The sequence below is a fragment of the Laccaria bicolor genome, genomic scaffold (assembly GCF_000143565.1).
Source record: "Laccaria bicolor S238N-H82 LACBIscaffold_46 genomic scaffold, whole genome shotgun sequence".
Classification (NCBI taxonomy): Eukaryota; Fungi; Basidiomycota; class Agaricomycetes; order Agaricales; family Hydnangiaceae; genus Laccaria; species Laccaria bicolor.
In genome coordinates this window covers 273,347-291,332 of record NW_001889917.1, presented here as the reverse complement: position 1 = coordinate 291,332, position 17,986 = coordinate 273,347, and the positions used below count along the sequence as shown (strand labels likewise).

Below are 17,986 nucleotides of genomic sequence, written 5' to 3'. Positions count from 1 at the left end.
TCACCGTCCAGATGGCACCCTTGCTGGTTCCCATCATTTCATTTTCCAACCCTTCCACTCATCGAGCCCTCGAAGTTCGAGACAGCATGGAGGATCGAGTAGAGAACAGTCGATAAAAAACTAAGAGAGAACCCCCATCTGTCAAGCGTGTCACGGACGTGTGTATTCAATGAGGTCGTGATAGGTGCTCACCATCCAGACTGCGCCCTTTTCCAACCCTTCCACTCCTCGAGGCCTCGAAGTTCGAGACAGCATGGAAGATCGAGTAGAGAACAATCGATAAAAAACCAAGCAAGAACTCCCATCTGCCAAGCATGTCATGGACGTGTGTATTCAATGAGGTCGTGATAGGTGCTCACTGTCTAGACTGCACCCTTTCTGATTCCCAGCTTTGACATCTAGAGGTTTGAGAAATGCTGAGGATCGGAGAAGGCTGTGGAAGACTCAGGCGCAATGACAAACTCCTGTTATGTCGAGTTTGTTGAATGTTTGTTGAGAAACACAAACAAAACAAGAATAGAGCCTTTGTTTTTCCTTGTGTTTTCTGGATTACATATATAACATAACTCTCTGTCATTGTACTTAGATGCTTCTTGGAATTTAAACCAATCACATAGCCGTACACACAGATTACGCGGTCATTGAGGAATTCCGTCGAACCATTTACGTGATGCAGCCTTGCAGTGGCGGCTTCAAGGATTCACAAGATGTTGCGCATGCGTATTAGAACTTCAAATAATAAAGTTGTGGGCTGCATCAAGTTCGAACGATGCCTGCATCCATGTTATCGGATGGCCTAGTGCAATTACTATGCTCATCAATCATCCCCAAGGCAGACTTCACTCTGGCGACCGTCCCATTTTCTATGATTGTCACGTCATATGTAATCATTATCTTTTTACAATCCTTTGTACGTTGTTTCTTGTAGTCTACTTCGTTCCTAAATCCCGTTTGTGTGAAATCTGTCCCACCTTACATAATGGTAGGAGTTAGAAGTGGTCTTGAGAAGCAGTTAGATTAAAGGCGAATTTAAATCCTGCCATATAGTTCCCGCCTACCTTACTCGTTGTATGCCACGTTGGAGGACAACTCATCGACTGGGAGCAAGGTTCGCGAACGCGTTCGCCGAACGGTTCACTGAACGGGCGAACAACCCACGGTCATGTGTCCATCCTCTGGCATGGCTCACACTGGCATACAGTAGTGGCTCACGCGCTCACGCTGTGCTTTGACCTGCCGCCCACCACCTCTTGTCTTCGTCACATCCTTGTCAGCAACGGCATGGACACCTTTCAACATACTTATTGTTATCTGGTAGGCCCCTATTATTCTATCCAACAATTAGTAGATTATCACGATGTCATATATAATCAAGTTTTCCACCTGTTGAGTGCGTCTCAGAGCCCAATTGCCAAATGTCAAGCCCCCTGATCTCGTTTATACTCAGGGTCTTTGAACAAAACCCTGATCTCACCCCTGTGTTTGATATTGATCGCCTAATCTGCTTCCTTCATCTCGTTCAGCTTTTGAAACCCACCCTGCATCTTTATACTAGGTCTGATGACAAGAAGCCAAACAAGCGTCTTCCGGTCAACATTCATGAATTCTTGAAGGTGTCTCTTAAGCTGGATGATGGCAAAGCCAAGTTTGCATGGGAATCACTACACTGTGTAGCTTGGGAGATGGAACTGACAGAAGACGACTTGTGTTCCATTGGCCGCCGTTATCTACAGTTATTTCTTGATCATGGTATCTCGCGTGGGGTCGCTTTCTACTACCTAGGACCACCTACCCGTGTTTGTCTGGACTCTGCATGTCTGCAGAAATCATGCACAAGCTACAATGCGCAACTGTTATGGGAGCAAGAGCTTGTTGAGTCTCTCACCTTTCCAGTCACCATTTTTACACAAGACTTTGGTCCAATTCCTGGGTTTGCAACATCTATGCATTGTCGCTGTATGTATGTTTTTCCCTTCCACCAAACAGCTCAACTGATACCGGTTTGTGAAGGCTGCAAGACACAATACTATGCTAATTATTATATTCATACCAATGCATCCTGGTGCACATACTACATGGGCTCATTTGAATTCATACATATTGCTCAACATGTGTTTATTGAAATGAGAACTTGCAAGCTGTTTTCCACAATGATGCTTACATCGTGGTACAATTTCAAAATTTTCTATTATTCATACTTCCCTCAAGACAATGATAGGACATCCACAACAAATTGTGCTCGCATCTACAATGAAGGTCTGGCTATTAGTTCCATAACACCACATCTTCCTGCTGCATATTCAAAGAGTCTCATTCTGGACACTGAGGATGTGTGGAGTTCCCTTTTTCTCTATTGGCTGCTTCAAGATTGCAAGGAGCAACAAATTGTTCTTGAACTGGAGCATGACTCACCATCTCAGGTGAAGTGTCTTCAACCTGCACTTCATTTACGGAACTGTCATATGGTTGGTACTGGTCAAGAAGAATGGAACCATGCATGTGACTTGTGTTGCTGGATTGACACAAAAGCCGACGGAACACAGAGTAACCATTTTTTACACTTAATAGAATTTTTCTGATTAAATTTTAAGCCTTCCTTCGTTCTGTTGTCACTGATGGTGTAATGATCGGCCATCCTTGCTGTGGGGAACATGACTGTACCACACCCTTGGTTTCCATCAAGGACTGTTTTTGTCCAGAACATCAGCACCTCAACTTCATTTGCTCTGTGACAACATGTTCTTACCCTGTCGAGCCTGGGTTTTTGACTTTTTCTCTACCAGAACATCGAAAAATTCAGTCTTACAATGAATTTCAGTACAAAGCGATGTTTCAACTCAAGGATCACCTTACCGACCTCAAAATTTCTCAGCCCGTTGATTCTATTCCAAGCCCAGCCAATATTGAGGAAGGTGTTTCAGAATTTGATGATCTTGATTCTTCGTTGGTTGACACCAGTGGTACTTGTAACAGCAAAGCTGAGCAGGGTAATCAAATGGTCAAAGCTCAGTTAGGACACAAACACACACACAATGAAGAACTTTGTGTAGCTTCTTGTGGTGTTATCCTTGGCCGTGCAACTTTTTATGGATCTGAAGCACCCAATGGTGTTCGTGTAAGTGTCTCCCCCCTTCCCCCATGCTCAACTCTCAGCTTATATTAAATTTCTAGACATTTTGGATGAAACTATTTCCTATGAAGGCCTCCCTTCCCAGAGTTATGTGGCACAACAATAATTGCTGCATCAGGGCCATGCTTGAGAATGACTCAGACCCTTTTCTCAAGCATTATTTTGATGACTGTGCCCTCCCAGTCGACGTCTTCCATTTCAAGTGCAAACACAAGGTATCAGATGTAGATTGCGGCAGATATTGTAACCCCGCAATTTGGCCTGAGCTCCATATCAATGATCAAGAATGGTGCTTCAACTCGTCAGTGGCTGAACAAGCCAATGCTTGGATTGGTGGATACCAGGCAATTGTCAGGGAGATGCAAGTTGACCAGTTTGAATTTTTTTTAGATGAAATGATAAAGCGGCACAACCAAATTTTGGTTAAGGACCTGCGGAGAAGGCTGAAAGCACCATATAGTATACCATGTCATATTTTACTATGCCCTGATCACCTGCAGTAGTTTCTACTTGGATGTACCGATTCTAGTGTAACCAGTCAACAATGCATCCCTCAACCTCCTCAATGCCTTCTGGATATGCCACTTACGGAGTTTGCATTAGCTTCGTAGTATTTAGATAGCTAACAGCATCTTTTTCCCATCCTACCACATGACATTGGGTCCTGCATAGGGACCGTCATGGATACACCCGGGTATTAACCGTACCCAATCCACGGATTTTCCCACCCACGGATCAGATAAGGCACAGTACAGATATATCCGTGGGTAAAATGGCCTGAGTGGCTGGGGACATAGCTTCAGTTATATAAATGGGTGTATCTCATTCATTTCTCATCCGTTCTTTACAAAAAAAATTGCGTTATGAAGCGAAAATTCAGAAGAATTCATATTCAAACAAAATTCATTCATATATTATCTAAATTGAGTACATTAAAACTAAAGTTATACATATATCATAATTTGAGGTCTTTCCCCTCATATAATGCTGATGTGACTGAGCCTTGATCACAGAGTGTGTTTTGGGGGGTGTATTAGCATGCCTGGGCCACTCTGAAACTTGATATTTAGGTAGAGGTATTGAAAGAACAATTTTGGTGACATAAAGTGTTACAAAAAGCTATTCAAGAGGAAAAGAAATCATTGTCCATCTTTTTTTCAATCATTTTTGTAACTTTATTGAAGCCTGGGTAGAGGGGGGATTTAATCCAGGATCCAAGAGCCATTTCTGCTCTGAATGTTTGAGAGTTGATATTGTGCTGGGTGAAATTGATCTGACGGCGACCTGCTCGCTCTGCATCCACAGAAGTAGCTGCAACAATTGTTGAAAATAAAGGAAAATGAGTGTGAATAATGGTGCTTACCTGGGGCTGAGCAGAAATCAGAACCCATTCATGAGAGTCGTGGTCGGGACTGTGATGCATTGTGCCAGTACATCATATAACCTCCCATTTCCTTGATTGTTTCCGTTGCTACCCTGGGTTCATCAAGGTAAGTTTGAATGTGGTCCTTAACAAACTGATTTTCTTTTGGTGCATATCGTGATCGCTTTGGCTAAAAATTCAATTCAATAACAGGATTTCAAAGATATTTTTACCAATTACCTTGTTTTCCTCCTCTCTCAGCTCATTCTCCTCTTCACCTGCATATACACTGTCCCAGTAATCACATACTATACTTTTTATGGACTTGATTTGTTGGAGGTCACGACCATGGTCTTGAAACCATTTGAGTTTGCGATCAGGACACATCACTGGTAAATATATAAGAAATAAATGTAGAGATCAAGCTGGATTCTTACCAATGGCAACTATGTAAATATCACAGGCTCCAGAAAAGGCAGAATACTTATCAACAAGAAGAACTGCAGCATGACAAGCAACCCGGACAACATTGGCAGGGTTGTTCTCCTGATCATCTCTTGCAGCAATCAGCCCTTCACGTAAGGTTTCTAGAGTTGGGAGAACATCCACAACAAGTGGTGTTTCTGCAACTGAGAAGATTTTTGTAATGTCACTAAAAAGCTGGTAAAGTGGAATATTTAGATTTCAATCTTGAATACTAAATAAAACATACCAGGAGAACCTCTTGCACATCAGAAGCAATTTCCCATTGTTCTTCTGTTAAACGATATGCTTGTAGTCCATTTGATGATACAGCTGTAAGTTGCTCAATAATGTTGCAGAAGCGAGCAAGGCCAGCAACCTGCATGATATTAAAAACTACATAGGAGGTGGAAATGAAACTCACCTTTGGAAAAATCTGAAGAGCTACTTTTTCTTCTCCTGAGTCAATGATAATCCCATTGGCTGCCATTTGCTGAATTGCCTTCTCTCTCAATGTCTTTGCCACCTTTTCATTGTGTACTGTTTGCCCCTCATCATTCTCTGCTTCATCTTCCTCAACATCTGCCTCTTCAATGACTGCAATCTCCTCCTCATCCTCTGAATCATCACCCTGTTCAAGAACAATTTCCTCTCCTTCACTAAAATCCTCAACCTCTCCTGCTCAACGAAATCCTGCACCCACATTCTTTGTACTTGCAGCAACTTTGACACTCTTCTTTCGCTTTGGTTTTTTGAAAAAGAAGGATATAAATATCTGTGAATGAAATGAGGCTGAGTTAATAAAATATTGAGAAATATATATAGCATTACCTTAGCAATCAAATTTACAATGTGAGCCAGACAGCGAAGCCGAGCATCTTCTCCCCAGAATGTTGGTATCATCCTAGGAAGTACCCTTGCTAAGGAATCGCAATTTGATGCATTATCCATGCAAAGTGAAAACAGCTTGACCAAAGATCAGAAATTGGATAAATAGAGATCAAAGAAATGCACACCAGTTCAGTAAGACCAAAATGTTTCAAACAATCAAAAACAACCTGGGCTAAATACTCTCCATCATGCCTTTGTTTGAGGCTAAAAAGTGAGTCAGTTTAAACTAAGATGCTAACCAAGTTATTTATCCATACCGTATAAATTCCAGTATTGCACAATGAATTGAACCATTCTGATACCAAACCACAACAAGCCCAAGATATGATGAGACAATTGGAGAGGTCCAACCATCAAGTACAAGGTGGATAGCACTGTTTAGTGACTGTCCTTTCATTAGCAACTTGAATTTATTGGATAAGAAAAAAAAACAGTACCTTAAAGTAATTCTTGACATGAATTGACATGTCAAGATAAATTTGATTGGGATCACGGCTAATCGTATTGGGACTGTGAGCTGCAGTTCCAGGGCGAAGCATTTGGATCTCCTTCAGATAGTCAGGATCAGAGACCATGTTAAATGGACGTGCACTGGTAGCACAGCGCTGTGCAAGTAGAGCTCGATGACCTGCTACAGAGTATGGTATAGGAGCGTCGTCCTTTGGTTGCATCTTGGAGATCCCCTGTGCCTGTAGACATGCATTCATCCCTTTCAACATGTTACTAGTACCTTCCGCAGTCTTTGAACATGGCCGAACAACCACAGGATGCTTATCCGGACGTGACTTGCATCTAAACACATAAGAGAGAGAGAGAGGCTCTCTCTTGGATCCAAAATTACGCTGGAGGGAGACTGAATAATGGTCATATGCATCAGAACGCCACATTGTCTTGGCAGCAGCTATACAAAAGAATTTACAATCTTTTTTGAAGTTAAAATGCAAAGGACTCACCAATTATATCCTCATCTGACAACTCCCAGACCTCCAAGTCACTCTGTTTATTGATTCCAGGTGCTGCAGCATGTTGGCGACGTTTTATTGGTGATACTAGTACTGGAGGAGCTGAAATATCCTTATCTAAGCTGTTTGTGTTGTCGTCAGATGGGAAATTGAATTTTTCTGGTGAAGGGCTTGTGTGATGGCTGGGAGCGAATGGCAGGTTACGATTTGGACCCCTTCCACGAGCAGCAGGGACAGGGAGTTGTTGTGATGGCATAGTGCCATGGAGGCAAGAGGCAAAGGGAGCTGAGGACACAGATAACACACTCTTATCTATTCAGGGCAGGTACACTCAAAGAGGTCTAAAAATATATAATTTACCCACGGATACCTGTGGATAGTCCGGGTAGTTACCCGAATCCATCAATTGTATCCAAATATGGGTGGATTTCGGGTTTACCCGGGATTAGCCTATCCGTGACAGTCCCTAGTCCTGCATATCCAGAACTTGAAAAATCACGTCCACACCATCCAAAGTCGATAGCTTGAGGTCGAGGTGAGCGCCCATCACACTGTTACACATGGTCACAGGTAAACAGAGTAATGCCAGAGTAATTAATTTATTAAGAGATTTTCCTCAAGTTCTCTCACTTACATTTTTTAACACAACACTACTGGATCTATAATCTATGTGAATAAATTGGTTTCATTCTTCAAACACAACTTGTTGTGGAATGGGTGTGTTTCTACTGTACTATAAGTTAGAGTCACAAAAGTGACACCATGACAAAGAAATACATCTACTCGTCATTGGAGAGAGTCAAATCTATATATGTTGGTCCCCCCTGTTCAACTCTCATGGTGCAGTTGTCAAGACTGGGATCGATAGCTTCCTGTTTGATATGTTGAGAACATGTGGCTGCCCTTCTGACTGCATCGTGTACTGCCACACTCTCTGTTTCCATTGGGTGCATGTGATTACCAAACTGCCGACTTTGGGCAAGTGTTTCAATGCAAGCAGTTCGAGAGATGCGTAGATCTTCCTGAATAAGCAAAATGATAGTTTCAGGCAGAAGGTACTCTCAAATGAAAGCTTTCCATGTCAATGGGGTGTAAGTCTTCTCGTCAAATGGGAACAAAGATTGAAGTGCGAGAATAACAATTTGATAGCCCTCTTCCCCATAACTATAATCCAGACTAATGAGTTTTATCTGAGATGTGTCAAGTAAATATGACTTACTAGCCAGCACTTTCTTCTGTGAAATTATTGATGTTCGTCAATTTGCTGGAACCGCCACCAAATGATCGTCTTGCTCTGTTAAAAAAATCACTTTCTTCAGGCTCTTCTATGAGGGCTTCCAGATCTTCATTATAACTCGCAACACGATCAAAGAGCTTTCCAAAGTCAATTGACATAGGCCAATTATTCCGAATCGCAATGGGGAGAGATTGACTCTCGAAACGATGCCTTTCACAATAAAGTGCAAAGACGGTAAAAGACTTTGCAGAGCGGTGATTGGGGTTGTCAGGCAGAGGGTCGGACCAGGTCTGGCTTTCCAGGTCTCAGTACATAGTGAGAAGCACTGGAGATAGGGAGGACACTTGTGCATCACAAAATGGGCAAAGCGATGTTGGCTCTTCTGCCTCCATGGAAGACAGCTTCATTTACTCCTTATCCTTTCTAGCAGTGGGCTCATGCGTGTGGGGCGAAAGCGGTGGGGTTGACTGCAGGAAGGAGGAAGGCGAAGAACACAATGTCGATGAGGAGGGTGATTCTGACTGACCCCGTTCAGTCTTTGAAAGAGGCCATTGTCGTGGATTGTCTAATACATTAAGAAAGTGCCAGAAGAGCGCCTTTGGGGATTGTCCCAGATCGATGAAAGCATTCTTGAGCTCCAAATCTGCCTCCATCCAAATCTTTTGGTACTTCCACTCCAAGGTCTTTCCAAATTTCATACCAGGAAAAGCCACTGAGAACACCTCCTCAAGTGTCTTCCCATTCCTGACTGTCATCATCTTCTCCATTTCCCGGAATCCCTTGTCAATTTCGTTTACAAAAAAATCTTTGGGCCACTTCTTCTGTTTCCCCAAAGATAGCATCCCCCCGGAACCCAAATGAGACCCAAGACGCCGAACTTGTTCATTGATATGTGACTTGTTGAACTGAGATTGGAATTGTGATTGGGAATGATGTGCAGGATGAGGTGATGCTAGTTTTGCAGGTTTAATGGCACAAGAAATAGTATCCAAATTTCCAGTGTTATCTGCCTCAATCTGAAGTCGGCATGATGGAGAAGGTCCACTGACATCACTGCTGGATGCCTGGGAAGAGGTGATTGACACGGAGCTCCCACTTTGGAGACGAGGGGTTTTCTTCAGTGGTGATACCAATACATGCTCTGCTACGTGCTTTGTTTGCCCTGACTGTCGCTTCAGTTGCAAGCTTAGCTCATGGTCAAGCCCTGGACAATCTTCAAGTGTGTGACGAAGGCTGGGCCAGATGTGAAGGAGTACCTGCTGGTCTTTCTCCACCACAATCACGGATTTGAGGGTAATTATCTTCCATTCTCCATCCCAATGATCGAGATGAGAGTTCTCATTGAGTTCCAGATCATGAACGAGATCAGGTGAGGACATGAGCTGGAAGTGTGGAAAGGTGTCGACGTAATGATCGATCTGTGCTGGTTGTGAACCGTTCTAGAGATTGAGAATATGAGCTTTTGCGGTAGAAGCCAGGCTTAGAATGTGAAAGACTTACAGTGTGATAAACCACCAATAGGCATGTGCACTTGTTCCTTTCATCCATCTTGTGCTGCTGTATCTTTCGAGTTCTAATGGTGGCTCTCTCGTCTTGCACGGCCTGACGGTGAGTGGCCCATTCCGCATCCAAAGGTTGAGCAAGTGATCGGTGAGTAATTAAGGGGCCCAACGTTGATTCAGTAGGCTGAGAGGTGATTGTGGGCTGAAGGGGGGCTGAATTTGGTGTTGGTTGGCGTGGAGGAAGGGGAGGAAGGGGAGGAAATGGGGTTGGAACAGTGTTTGTAGTTGAAACTTGACTTCACCTGTTAATATCGCTATCATGAGTCGACACATCCTCTCACCATTGATCCAAATAGGGGTCTATCTGAGGGAGAACTGCCCGATGTACCTCAGCAACCGCATCTTGACCGTGTGCATTACAGCGTGCTCATCCTTGACCACTAGCTGTCACTTGGTGCGCCACATGAACACAACAGGCCTTGCACTTGAATTCAATGCAGGTCTGGCTGCCCTGTGTGCACTTCACATTCTTGGTATAGCATACAACATTGGCACAGTCAATCCGGCCAGTCTGACTAGCAGGTGGTGGGGGTGGAGGGGTGGGAGGGCATATGTCAGAGATTTATTTCTTTTGTCACAACCAGCCGAAATTGGGACGGCATTGAATCGGCATCCTAACCAGTGCTAACTGTTGAAAGTTCTTTATTTTTCCATTTTTTAGCCCAAAATTGGCTACAATCACGCTGGAACTCTGTTGGAAATAGAGGATGAACTATATTATGTACAAGTTTCTACAGTCCTTATATACCTAATTACTATGTATCTACCATATTCTAGTGTTATCTTCATACTTGGGATTACTAAGTTAATAGTCTGATATTACTAATTAATTAAGTGCAAGAATGTACTGGCAAATGCCGGATTGTACTATTCCAACAAACTCCCATTGCCACCTGTTGCAACCAGGTTGCCACCCTGGATGGGACCAAAATTGTAACCAAAAACTCTTTGGTTGCTCTTAATTATGACGGCAATTTGATAGGAATGTCCACAACAAGTTAGAACCGGTTGAGATGCCAAATTAGAAAACTCCGACATAGCTCTAATGACACATATCCTGCTTGATTAGCCGGCTCCCTGATCCGTAAAAGCAAACGCTCAGCATTGGAGAACTTGTAAGGGGCCATGTGGTAGTGTGTCCGGTGACATGAAGGGCACTGGAAGGGGAGAGACCATAAGAACCCAGAGTAGGAGAGAGAAAAGAGGCAGGCTTACCGATTGAACCAATGCCCCACGCAAATGCCTTCGTGACGGATCTCCAGCACCCAGATATACATGGAGAGGCCCCACGAGTTGTCGGCAACCATCATGGCTCTGGTGCCATGTCTGGGACACCTTATGTCCATATATAGACATAATTTATGTCTATATTGAGACATGTCCAAAAAAAGACATAAGGTTGTCCAAAAACAGACATAAGCGATCAATCTCACACCCACGCCCAAATAGGCAGCTACTCAAGCAGTTGACCTCCTACTGGCTTTTCTCCCTGTGCTATGTGCCGCAGGCCAGAAAAATATTTGAATAGCTCACTTACCTTGTGGGAATTATAGGATACACTAATATGAACCTAGAACACATTTTTAAACCATTGAAAAGAGAATTTGTGCTGTTCTGAGCATAAAGTCAGTTCCACTTGTTGCAATTGCTCATCAAAGTATGTGTCCATGCTGGTAGAATATCTCAGAGTATGTGAAAGCACTTTACATGCACTTCTTCCTCCTAATGGCAGGTTGATGCACTAAAGGCAACAAAAAGACAGAATCAATGGGTAAAAAAAAAGTTGTACTGCTTTAAAAATGCTGATACAGGAGTGCTGGTATGTTGTTAATATTTCCTCACATAGTCTTGACCTTCATATAAAAAGAATTTGTAACAATCTCAAGATCTGGACTGTGTTACAATAAATCCATCTAAAGTTGACAATAAATCTGTCATAATTGAACAACCCTTGCTGTTGATCTATAATTCTACATATATAATCAGTTTAAAGTACCCTGCTTCTTACATGCACATTTTTGAAAAGAATTGAAACATTCTCAGCTGTTCCAGACATGACACTAGAGCCATCATTATTCCTCTTCATTGTAATTTTCAGTACTCTGTCCTCATGTGTAAAAATGCATGCTGATGGGAAGACTTACTCATGATATCTATCCTGTTTCCTCATAGTTGTGGCCCCCGATGGGTGCCTGCCCCATTTTTAAATGGTAGGTAGGGAGAGGATATATTTTACAAATTTTCATAGCAATCTGTCAAGTTTCTAACAAGATACATATTTGTGATTCAATTATCTTTGTGAAAAAAAAAAAGATATCAATCGCTGGAATTGAACTTAGGTTCGCCATAAAAGGAGATCAAAAAAGCACAATAATCCACTACACTATACAACCCTATATAATCTTTACATGTAGTTACCATATATGTAATTTTTGAAAAACGGTGTCCTTGTCCCAGACATGACACCAGAGCCACCATCATTGCGGCAAAATTGAATGAGGCAAGGACATGGATCTTCACGAGGTGGTGCATCCATTGGGCAAAAACAGTGGTATTCTCCTGTTCTAAGTACATGGTCAAGACATCGCGTTGGCCACTGGAGTGCAGGTAGCTTTGTCGCTGTGATACTGTGTTGGACAACAGGCGGGGCGCAGCAGTGAAATGGGTGGTCGTGCGGCATGGGAGTGGCCAGGCGCGTTGACTGACAAAGCAAAGCGGGGTGTGGGAAAGTACCCCATTTGAGCAATGTTCGCCTGTTCGCGTTCACGTTCACGAACGTGGTGGATGAGATTTCCTGCCACGTCGCCAAAACACTTCCAGCATCGTTTGGCGTCGTCGGCTTCAACCTAGCAGGGTATCTTTACCTCAATTACAAATTGAAGAAAATTGGGAAATAATATATTTGAGTTCTAGCTATGAGTTGCTGAAGAGTGCGCCAAATTAGAGCCACAAAGAAAAGATTTACTCGAGCTCATCGTTGGAAACGGCGAGCAGCAAACAACGATGAGGAAGCTTCGATGTTAAATTTGGCATGACAAACGGATAACCGCCCTGAGCGGACACTTAAATCTACGTTATATAAGCTGATGGCTCTTGCTACGTCTCGAGCTGCGAGCTGCGCTCATTTTTGAATGACCCTGTTAAGTCAACCAAAATAGACCAGTAGCATTCTATTACGAGGATGGGTGGAAAAAGGCGGGCCAAGGTGCAACAAAGATGGGCGGGCGAAGGCGCGACGAAGGTGGGCGGGTTCAGGGACGTGGCTAAATAACAGGGTCCAGGATCGATGAGCTGTTTGGCATGAGGCTGGTGGAAAGTCGGAAAAGGCCGAGTCCACCATCAGTCTACGTAGAACGGTCTACCCCAGTGGATGCGAAGCTCTGAAAGAACCGTGACTTGAACGTTTTCGACAACCATTCAAGCCACCATTGCCGAAGGTTGAACGTTGAAGACGTATGCAGTTAGTTCTGCCAGTGATACTGCGCCTGTCATGGCTGTGACTAGGCTCGTGCTGCGCCTTCAGTCCTCAATACTGCGTCTTCAATCCTCGATGCTGCGCCCTCGATACTTTTCAGGCCAACAATGAGGCGCCGGGAAGCTGTCGCCTTATACTTATACTGACTCCAGTTCGAGATAACAAACTCTTCACAGGTCAAACCAATCGCCTTCATGAAAATCATCATTGTCGGAGCAGGTATCGCAGGTCTCGCTTCATACCACGCATTGCGAAAGCACCTTCAATCCATTAAGAGTGACCGGGCCGTTTCCATAAAGCTCGTTGAATCACACACTTCTCCAGCCAACTCTTCACGGACAATTGGGGGTGGCATTGGACTCGCGCCCAACGGTTTGCGCGCCATTGCTTCCATTTCCCCGGAGGCGGCCTCTTACATCCGGGAACGTGCTTTTTCCGGAGGTTTAATGACCTTTCGTGACTCCGAAGGCCGTTTGTTAGGACAGATGAAGGCAGGTACAGCTGAAAGATACGGGGAGTTTGGGCAGGTGATGGTGTTGAGGGCTACGGTTCATGAAGCGCTTCTCCTTCGCGTTCGGGAGGAGGATGTGCAGTGGGAAATGAAGGTTGTGAGTGTGAAGGAGGCCGGAGAGCAGGTTTTGGTTGAGTATGGAGATGGGAGCTCGGAGCTTGCGGACCTCCTCATCGGGGCGGATGGTATTCGGAGCGTCGTAAAGGATTCGCTTTTTAACGGCGCGTATCCTGCAATGTACAAGTGGGTGTGATCAGATTTTAATCCCTCAACAAAGCTAACCACATACTTTCAGTGGTCTCACCGGCGTTGGTGGTTTTATCCCCATCTCATCTTTACCTTCACTTCTTCAAGAGAGTTTTGATACCCATCGCATCACCATGGCCTTTGGAAAACAAGGATTCTTCGGCTACTCTCCGTGCACTTCTTTATCGTCTGCAGCCCCTTTCATCCAATGGTGGACCGTTTACGAAGCACTATCGAATCCAACTCGAGAAAAGATTGACAAAACAGAGCTTCTCACGCGTTACGGCGATTGGAAGTCACCATACGATACCCCCGAAGGTGGTCTTTACAAGCATCTCATTGAACTCGGATACGCCGCAGACCCGGAGTCGCGAACCACAATCCCAAGACATGTTACTCCTCGCCTGCCACACTGGTCTAATTGCACCTCTCTGAATAGCGACGTAAGAGGACGTATAGTGCTCATCGGGGATGCCGCGCACGCCATGACACCTGACCTGGCCCAGGGAGTATCCTGCGCAGTTGAAGACGCAGTCGTTCATGCGCTTTTATTAAAGCACTATCTCCCCATTCCGCAGGGCTTCGAGAAAGCTGCTCAAGCGTACGAAATGCTGCGCATGCCACGCGTCCATTTCATTCTCGATCAATCTAGATGGAACGCGAATGCCAAGAGGGATATGAACTGGCTGTCCCAGACGATCAGGGACTGGGGTATTTGGATCTTTTGTGAGTGTAGATCTTTGCGTGATGAACCAATCTGAAGCTTAGCGTGGTATTTGGTTAGGCAAACTTCCAGAGTTTGTTCATGGTGGGATTTTTATGTATGCAGCTGAGGATGTTGTCGCAGACTATATCGCGAAGCACCCACTTTAAAGGGTTTCATCCAAGCTTCATCCCACTTCAGGAAAACTCTCATTCCTGGGTATTAATGACTTCAACTTACCATTTTGTTTCGATCGAATAGTTGTCTACTAGGGTTTTGCATTTATGTAGCTTGAAAGATTCCTGTCAGGAGCCTTGCCAACCTTGTGCGATGGACTTCCAACAAAATTTGGCTATAATCTGGAGCACAGTATGTAGAGTGCAAAACATGGCGCACTACGCCAACTCTGAATCATCACAAACCATGCGCAAAACGTTGACAAGAGTGGGACTTGAACCCACGCCATCATACGATGATGAGAAACCCGCGAATGCAGGGAAGCTACGCTTGAGTCACACGCCTTAACCGCTCGGCCATCTTGCCTTGTTTCAACCTTGTCCTACGTTATTTCAAATATTATTTGTCTACATTCGAATCATCAAAAACTACGTCACTCCGGCAGAGGATGCCTGTTTCCGAAAGCTTTCACAACAAGTTATGATACACAAGGTCTAATTCAACCTCCCCCGTTTACTAGACGCTGACATGAATCTCGACTGTCATTCAAATCGACGCGCCCCGGATCGTTGGGGGATACAGAAGAAAAAAGAGAGTCCTTCTCCAACGCTCACGTCCGATGCAACTACGGTAGCACATGTCGAGTGGTGATGCCCATTGCCCACGTGTACAGCGTCCACTGCCCCTTCCCTTTATCCCTCTCGTTTGGCCCACCACTGGGAGGATGCTCGTAATCTGTCGATGGCCATCGCCTCAACCAGTGTCAGCTGAGGAGATTCGTTCCCTTCTCTGGGGAATTAGCAGATCTGGTCCTCAGTGGTTATTGATCGCTTCGTAAGGCAACTAAAAGCTTTATGCAAAAGAACTGGCACTTCTGTCGATATATCTCCACAATCAAAGATGTGGGCTCTATCGCGGCCTTCCGGGTGCTGCATCATCAGAAATCAGATAGAAGTCCGAGGCTGTGACATCCTGAACGGTCCGCAAACTTTTTTCCCCCCATACTTCTTTCTCAACTCAAGTACCCTGCCCTCCAGGAGTCAGCCACACAAAAAAATTCTCTGTGTCATGGTCTTGGCTTACTTTTGTCTGATTTCCCTTTACTTCGTCGGAGGTTTGGCTGGTGAAGTACCGATCATTGAAGGCGTTCTGGGAGATGTTCCGCGATCCCCATCAATCACATCGACCACCTTCACAGCAAGGGGCGCAGAGTTGAGCAATGTTACCACCCCGGGGAAATTACGAGTCATCGAGAACTCGGGCGTCTGCGGTATTTTACTCATTCTCGCTTCTCAGTTAACACTGAAAATATCGATGCAGAAACTACTTCAGGCGTCTTTCAGGCTTCCGGATATGGCGACTTAACCGACACTGAGAGCATTTGGTCAGTTTTGAGATAAACAGATGCTTATAGCAGCTTGACTCCCTCATCGCAGGTTTTGGTTTTTTGAATCTCGCCAGGACCCTGATACCGCTCCGCTCACTCTCTGGTTTAATGGTGGTGTGCGTGACATGACTCATCAAAGTAAATTTCTGACTGTCAATAGCCCGGAGCATCCAGCATGATTGGCTTGTTCCAAGAGCATGGTCCTTGCCGCATTACCAACGACAGCTCTTCAGTCACTCTAAACCCCTTCTCGTGGAACAACGAAGCCAACATTGTATACATTGATCAGCCGGTTGGTGTCGGCTTCTCTTATGGAGATCTCAAGGTTGGGACGTCGCAGGAAGCAGCGTCCGACATCTGGACTTTCATGCAAATCTTTCTGTCCGATTCCAGATTCTGTAAGTATCAAAAAAATAAACTTGCAATTTGGACGGAATCGTAAGCTACCTTTTTTTTAAAAAAATCGTAAGAGTCACTCACCATACCGGTTTAGGTATGGCGGTCATTATGGTCCAGCCTTCGCTGCGTAAGCTCGAAAACTCAAAGTCGCAATGCAAAGTTCTTAACCTCTCTCGCTCATCTAGGCATTTCCTTTCTCAAAACGCTGCTATTGCAGCGGGAAGGACTTCTGGCATCACTCTGAACCTAAAAGTTCTTGGGATTGGAGATGGACTCACTGTAGGCCCGCAAATTCATTAACTATCCGTCCTCTGTAAGCTCCCGAAAAATTAGGATCCATTGATACAATACCCCGGTTACATTACTTACGCTGGAAGCAACCCATACTATGCCCTCGTTTCATCAACCGTCGTCAACCGCGCGAAAACTGCTTGGACAAAGCCGGGAGGATGTCAAGCTCTGGTATGACTTGTCTTCCCGATATTACAAAAAGTATCGTTATTAACACATTTTTATTGTAGATTAAATCTTGCTACAACGGCGGCTCGAACTCAGTCTGTTCGAAAGCGCAAAGTTATTGTAATCAAAAAATCCTATCTCCATTGGCTGGAAACTGGGATGTGAGTTTGTGCACCTCACCATTCGCATTATTTTATTTTTTCTGAATGTTACACCTAGGCGTATTACGTTCTGACCCCCAACCCAGATTCATACCCTCCCGATATCACTAATTATTTGAACTCTATTGCCGGCGCTGTGGGCGCTGGTGTTGTGTGGCAAGAGATCAATAACGACGTTTATCTCAATTTTGCCGCTACCGGAAAGTCCTGACTTTGCACCCCCCCTTCCTAATTATTTACATAACCCCATAGGCGATTGGATGAGGAACTCACGACCAGACTTGGAAGCGGTGATTAACGCTGGGGTGGGTCTTAGCTCAACCAAAGCAGTCGGTTGAATACTTACGTATTGAGTCTTAGATTAGGACTATTGTCTACGACGGCGACGCGGTCAGACCTTCAGCGTTTCCAACGCAATGCATTTCTGATTTCCAATCCAGGACTATATCGTCAACTTCAATGGCGTGGAGGCTATGGTACATCCACAATAAATTCCAAAAATTCTAGAATTAACTTCTCTGTCTAGGTGGACAATCTAAACACACAATTTACGTCGTTATACAAGCAGCAAGCTTTCCGTACATACACGGTCGCCGGTCAGGCGGCCGGGAAATTTAAGAATGCTGGTCTGTTCTCTTACATACGGATTTATGGGGCGGGGCATGAGGTCCCGGCTTACAAGGTGTGAAGGCTGATAGGCATTTCGCTAATCGTGTCTAATTTTATATCTAGTTTGGGAAATTAGCTGTGGGACAAGCGGCTGCGCAGATGTTCACGCAAATTATGGCTGATGAACCCCTCTCGTCCACCTAATCGTCTTGACTGCAGAAAAGCTTGTGATTCGTTGCGTGTCCTCTCAGA

At 44.6% G+C, this 17,986-nt stretch overlaps 3 protein-coding genes across 3 annotated transcripts; all 3 read left to right on the top strand.

Annotated features, from left to right (window-relative positions):
* Positions 1 to 769: 769 nt before the first annotated feature.
* Positions 770 to 3,633, top strand: LACBIDRAFT_333001 (uncharacterized protein; the record flags this gene model as incomplete). Its single annotated transcript, XM_001887586.1, has 6 exons — positions 770 to 910; positions 1,048 to 1,314; positions 1,524 to 1,956; positions 2,011 to 2,544; positions 2,592 to 3,115; positions 3,172 to 3,633. The coding sequence occupies 6 exons, from the start codon at positions 770 to 772 to the stop codon at positions 3,631 to 3,633; spliced, it is 2,361 nt and encodes a 786-aa protein (XP_001887621.1).
* Positions 3,634 to 13,276: 9,643 nt separating this feature from the next.
* On the top strand, positions 13,277 to 14,712 carry LACBIDRAFT_310503 (uncharacterized protein; the record flags this gene model as incomplete). Its single annotated transcript, XM_001887585.1, has 3 exons — positions 13,277 to 13,836; positions 13,889 to 14,565; positions 14,624 to 14,712. 3 exons carry the CDS (start codon positions 13,277 to 13,279, stop codon positions 14,710 to 14,712), a joined length of 1,326 nt encoding a protein of 441 aa, XP_001887620.1.
* Positions 14,713 to 15,787: 1,075 nt separating this feature from the next.
* On the top strand, positions 15,788 to 17,938 carry LbPR_S4 (serine carboxypeptidase; the record flags this gene model as incomplete). Its single annotated transcript, XM_001887584.1, has 14 exons — positions 15,788 to 15,989; positions 16,040 to 16,103; positions 16,156 to 16,222; positions 16,267 to 16,544; positions 16,600 to 16,632; positions 16,691 to 16,784; positions 16,839 to 16,967; positions 17,027 to 17,125; positions 17,184 to 17,329; positions 17,391 to 17,430; positions 17,486 to 17,515; positions 17,566 to 17,601; positions 17,652 to 17,807; positions 17,858 to 17,938. The coding sequence occupies 14 exons, from the start codon at positions 15,788 to 15,790 to the stop codon at positions 17,936 to 17,938; spliced, it is 1,455 nt and encodes a 484-aa protein (XP_001887619.1).
* Positions 17,939 to 17,986: the final 48 nt, after the last annotated feature.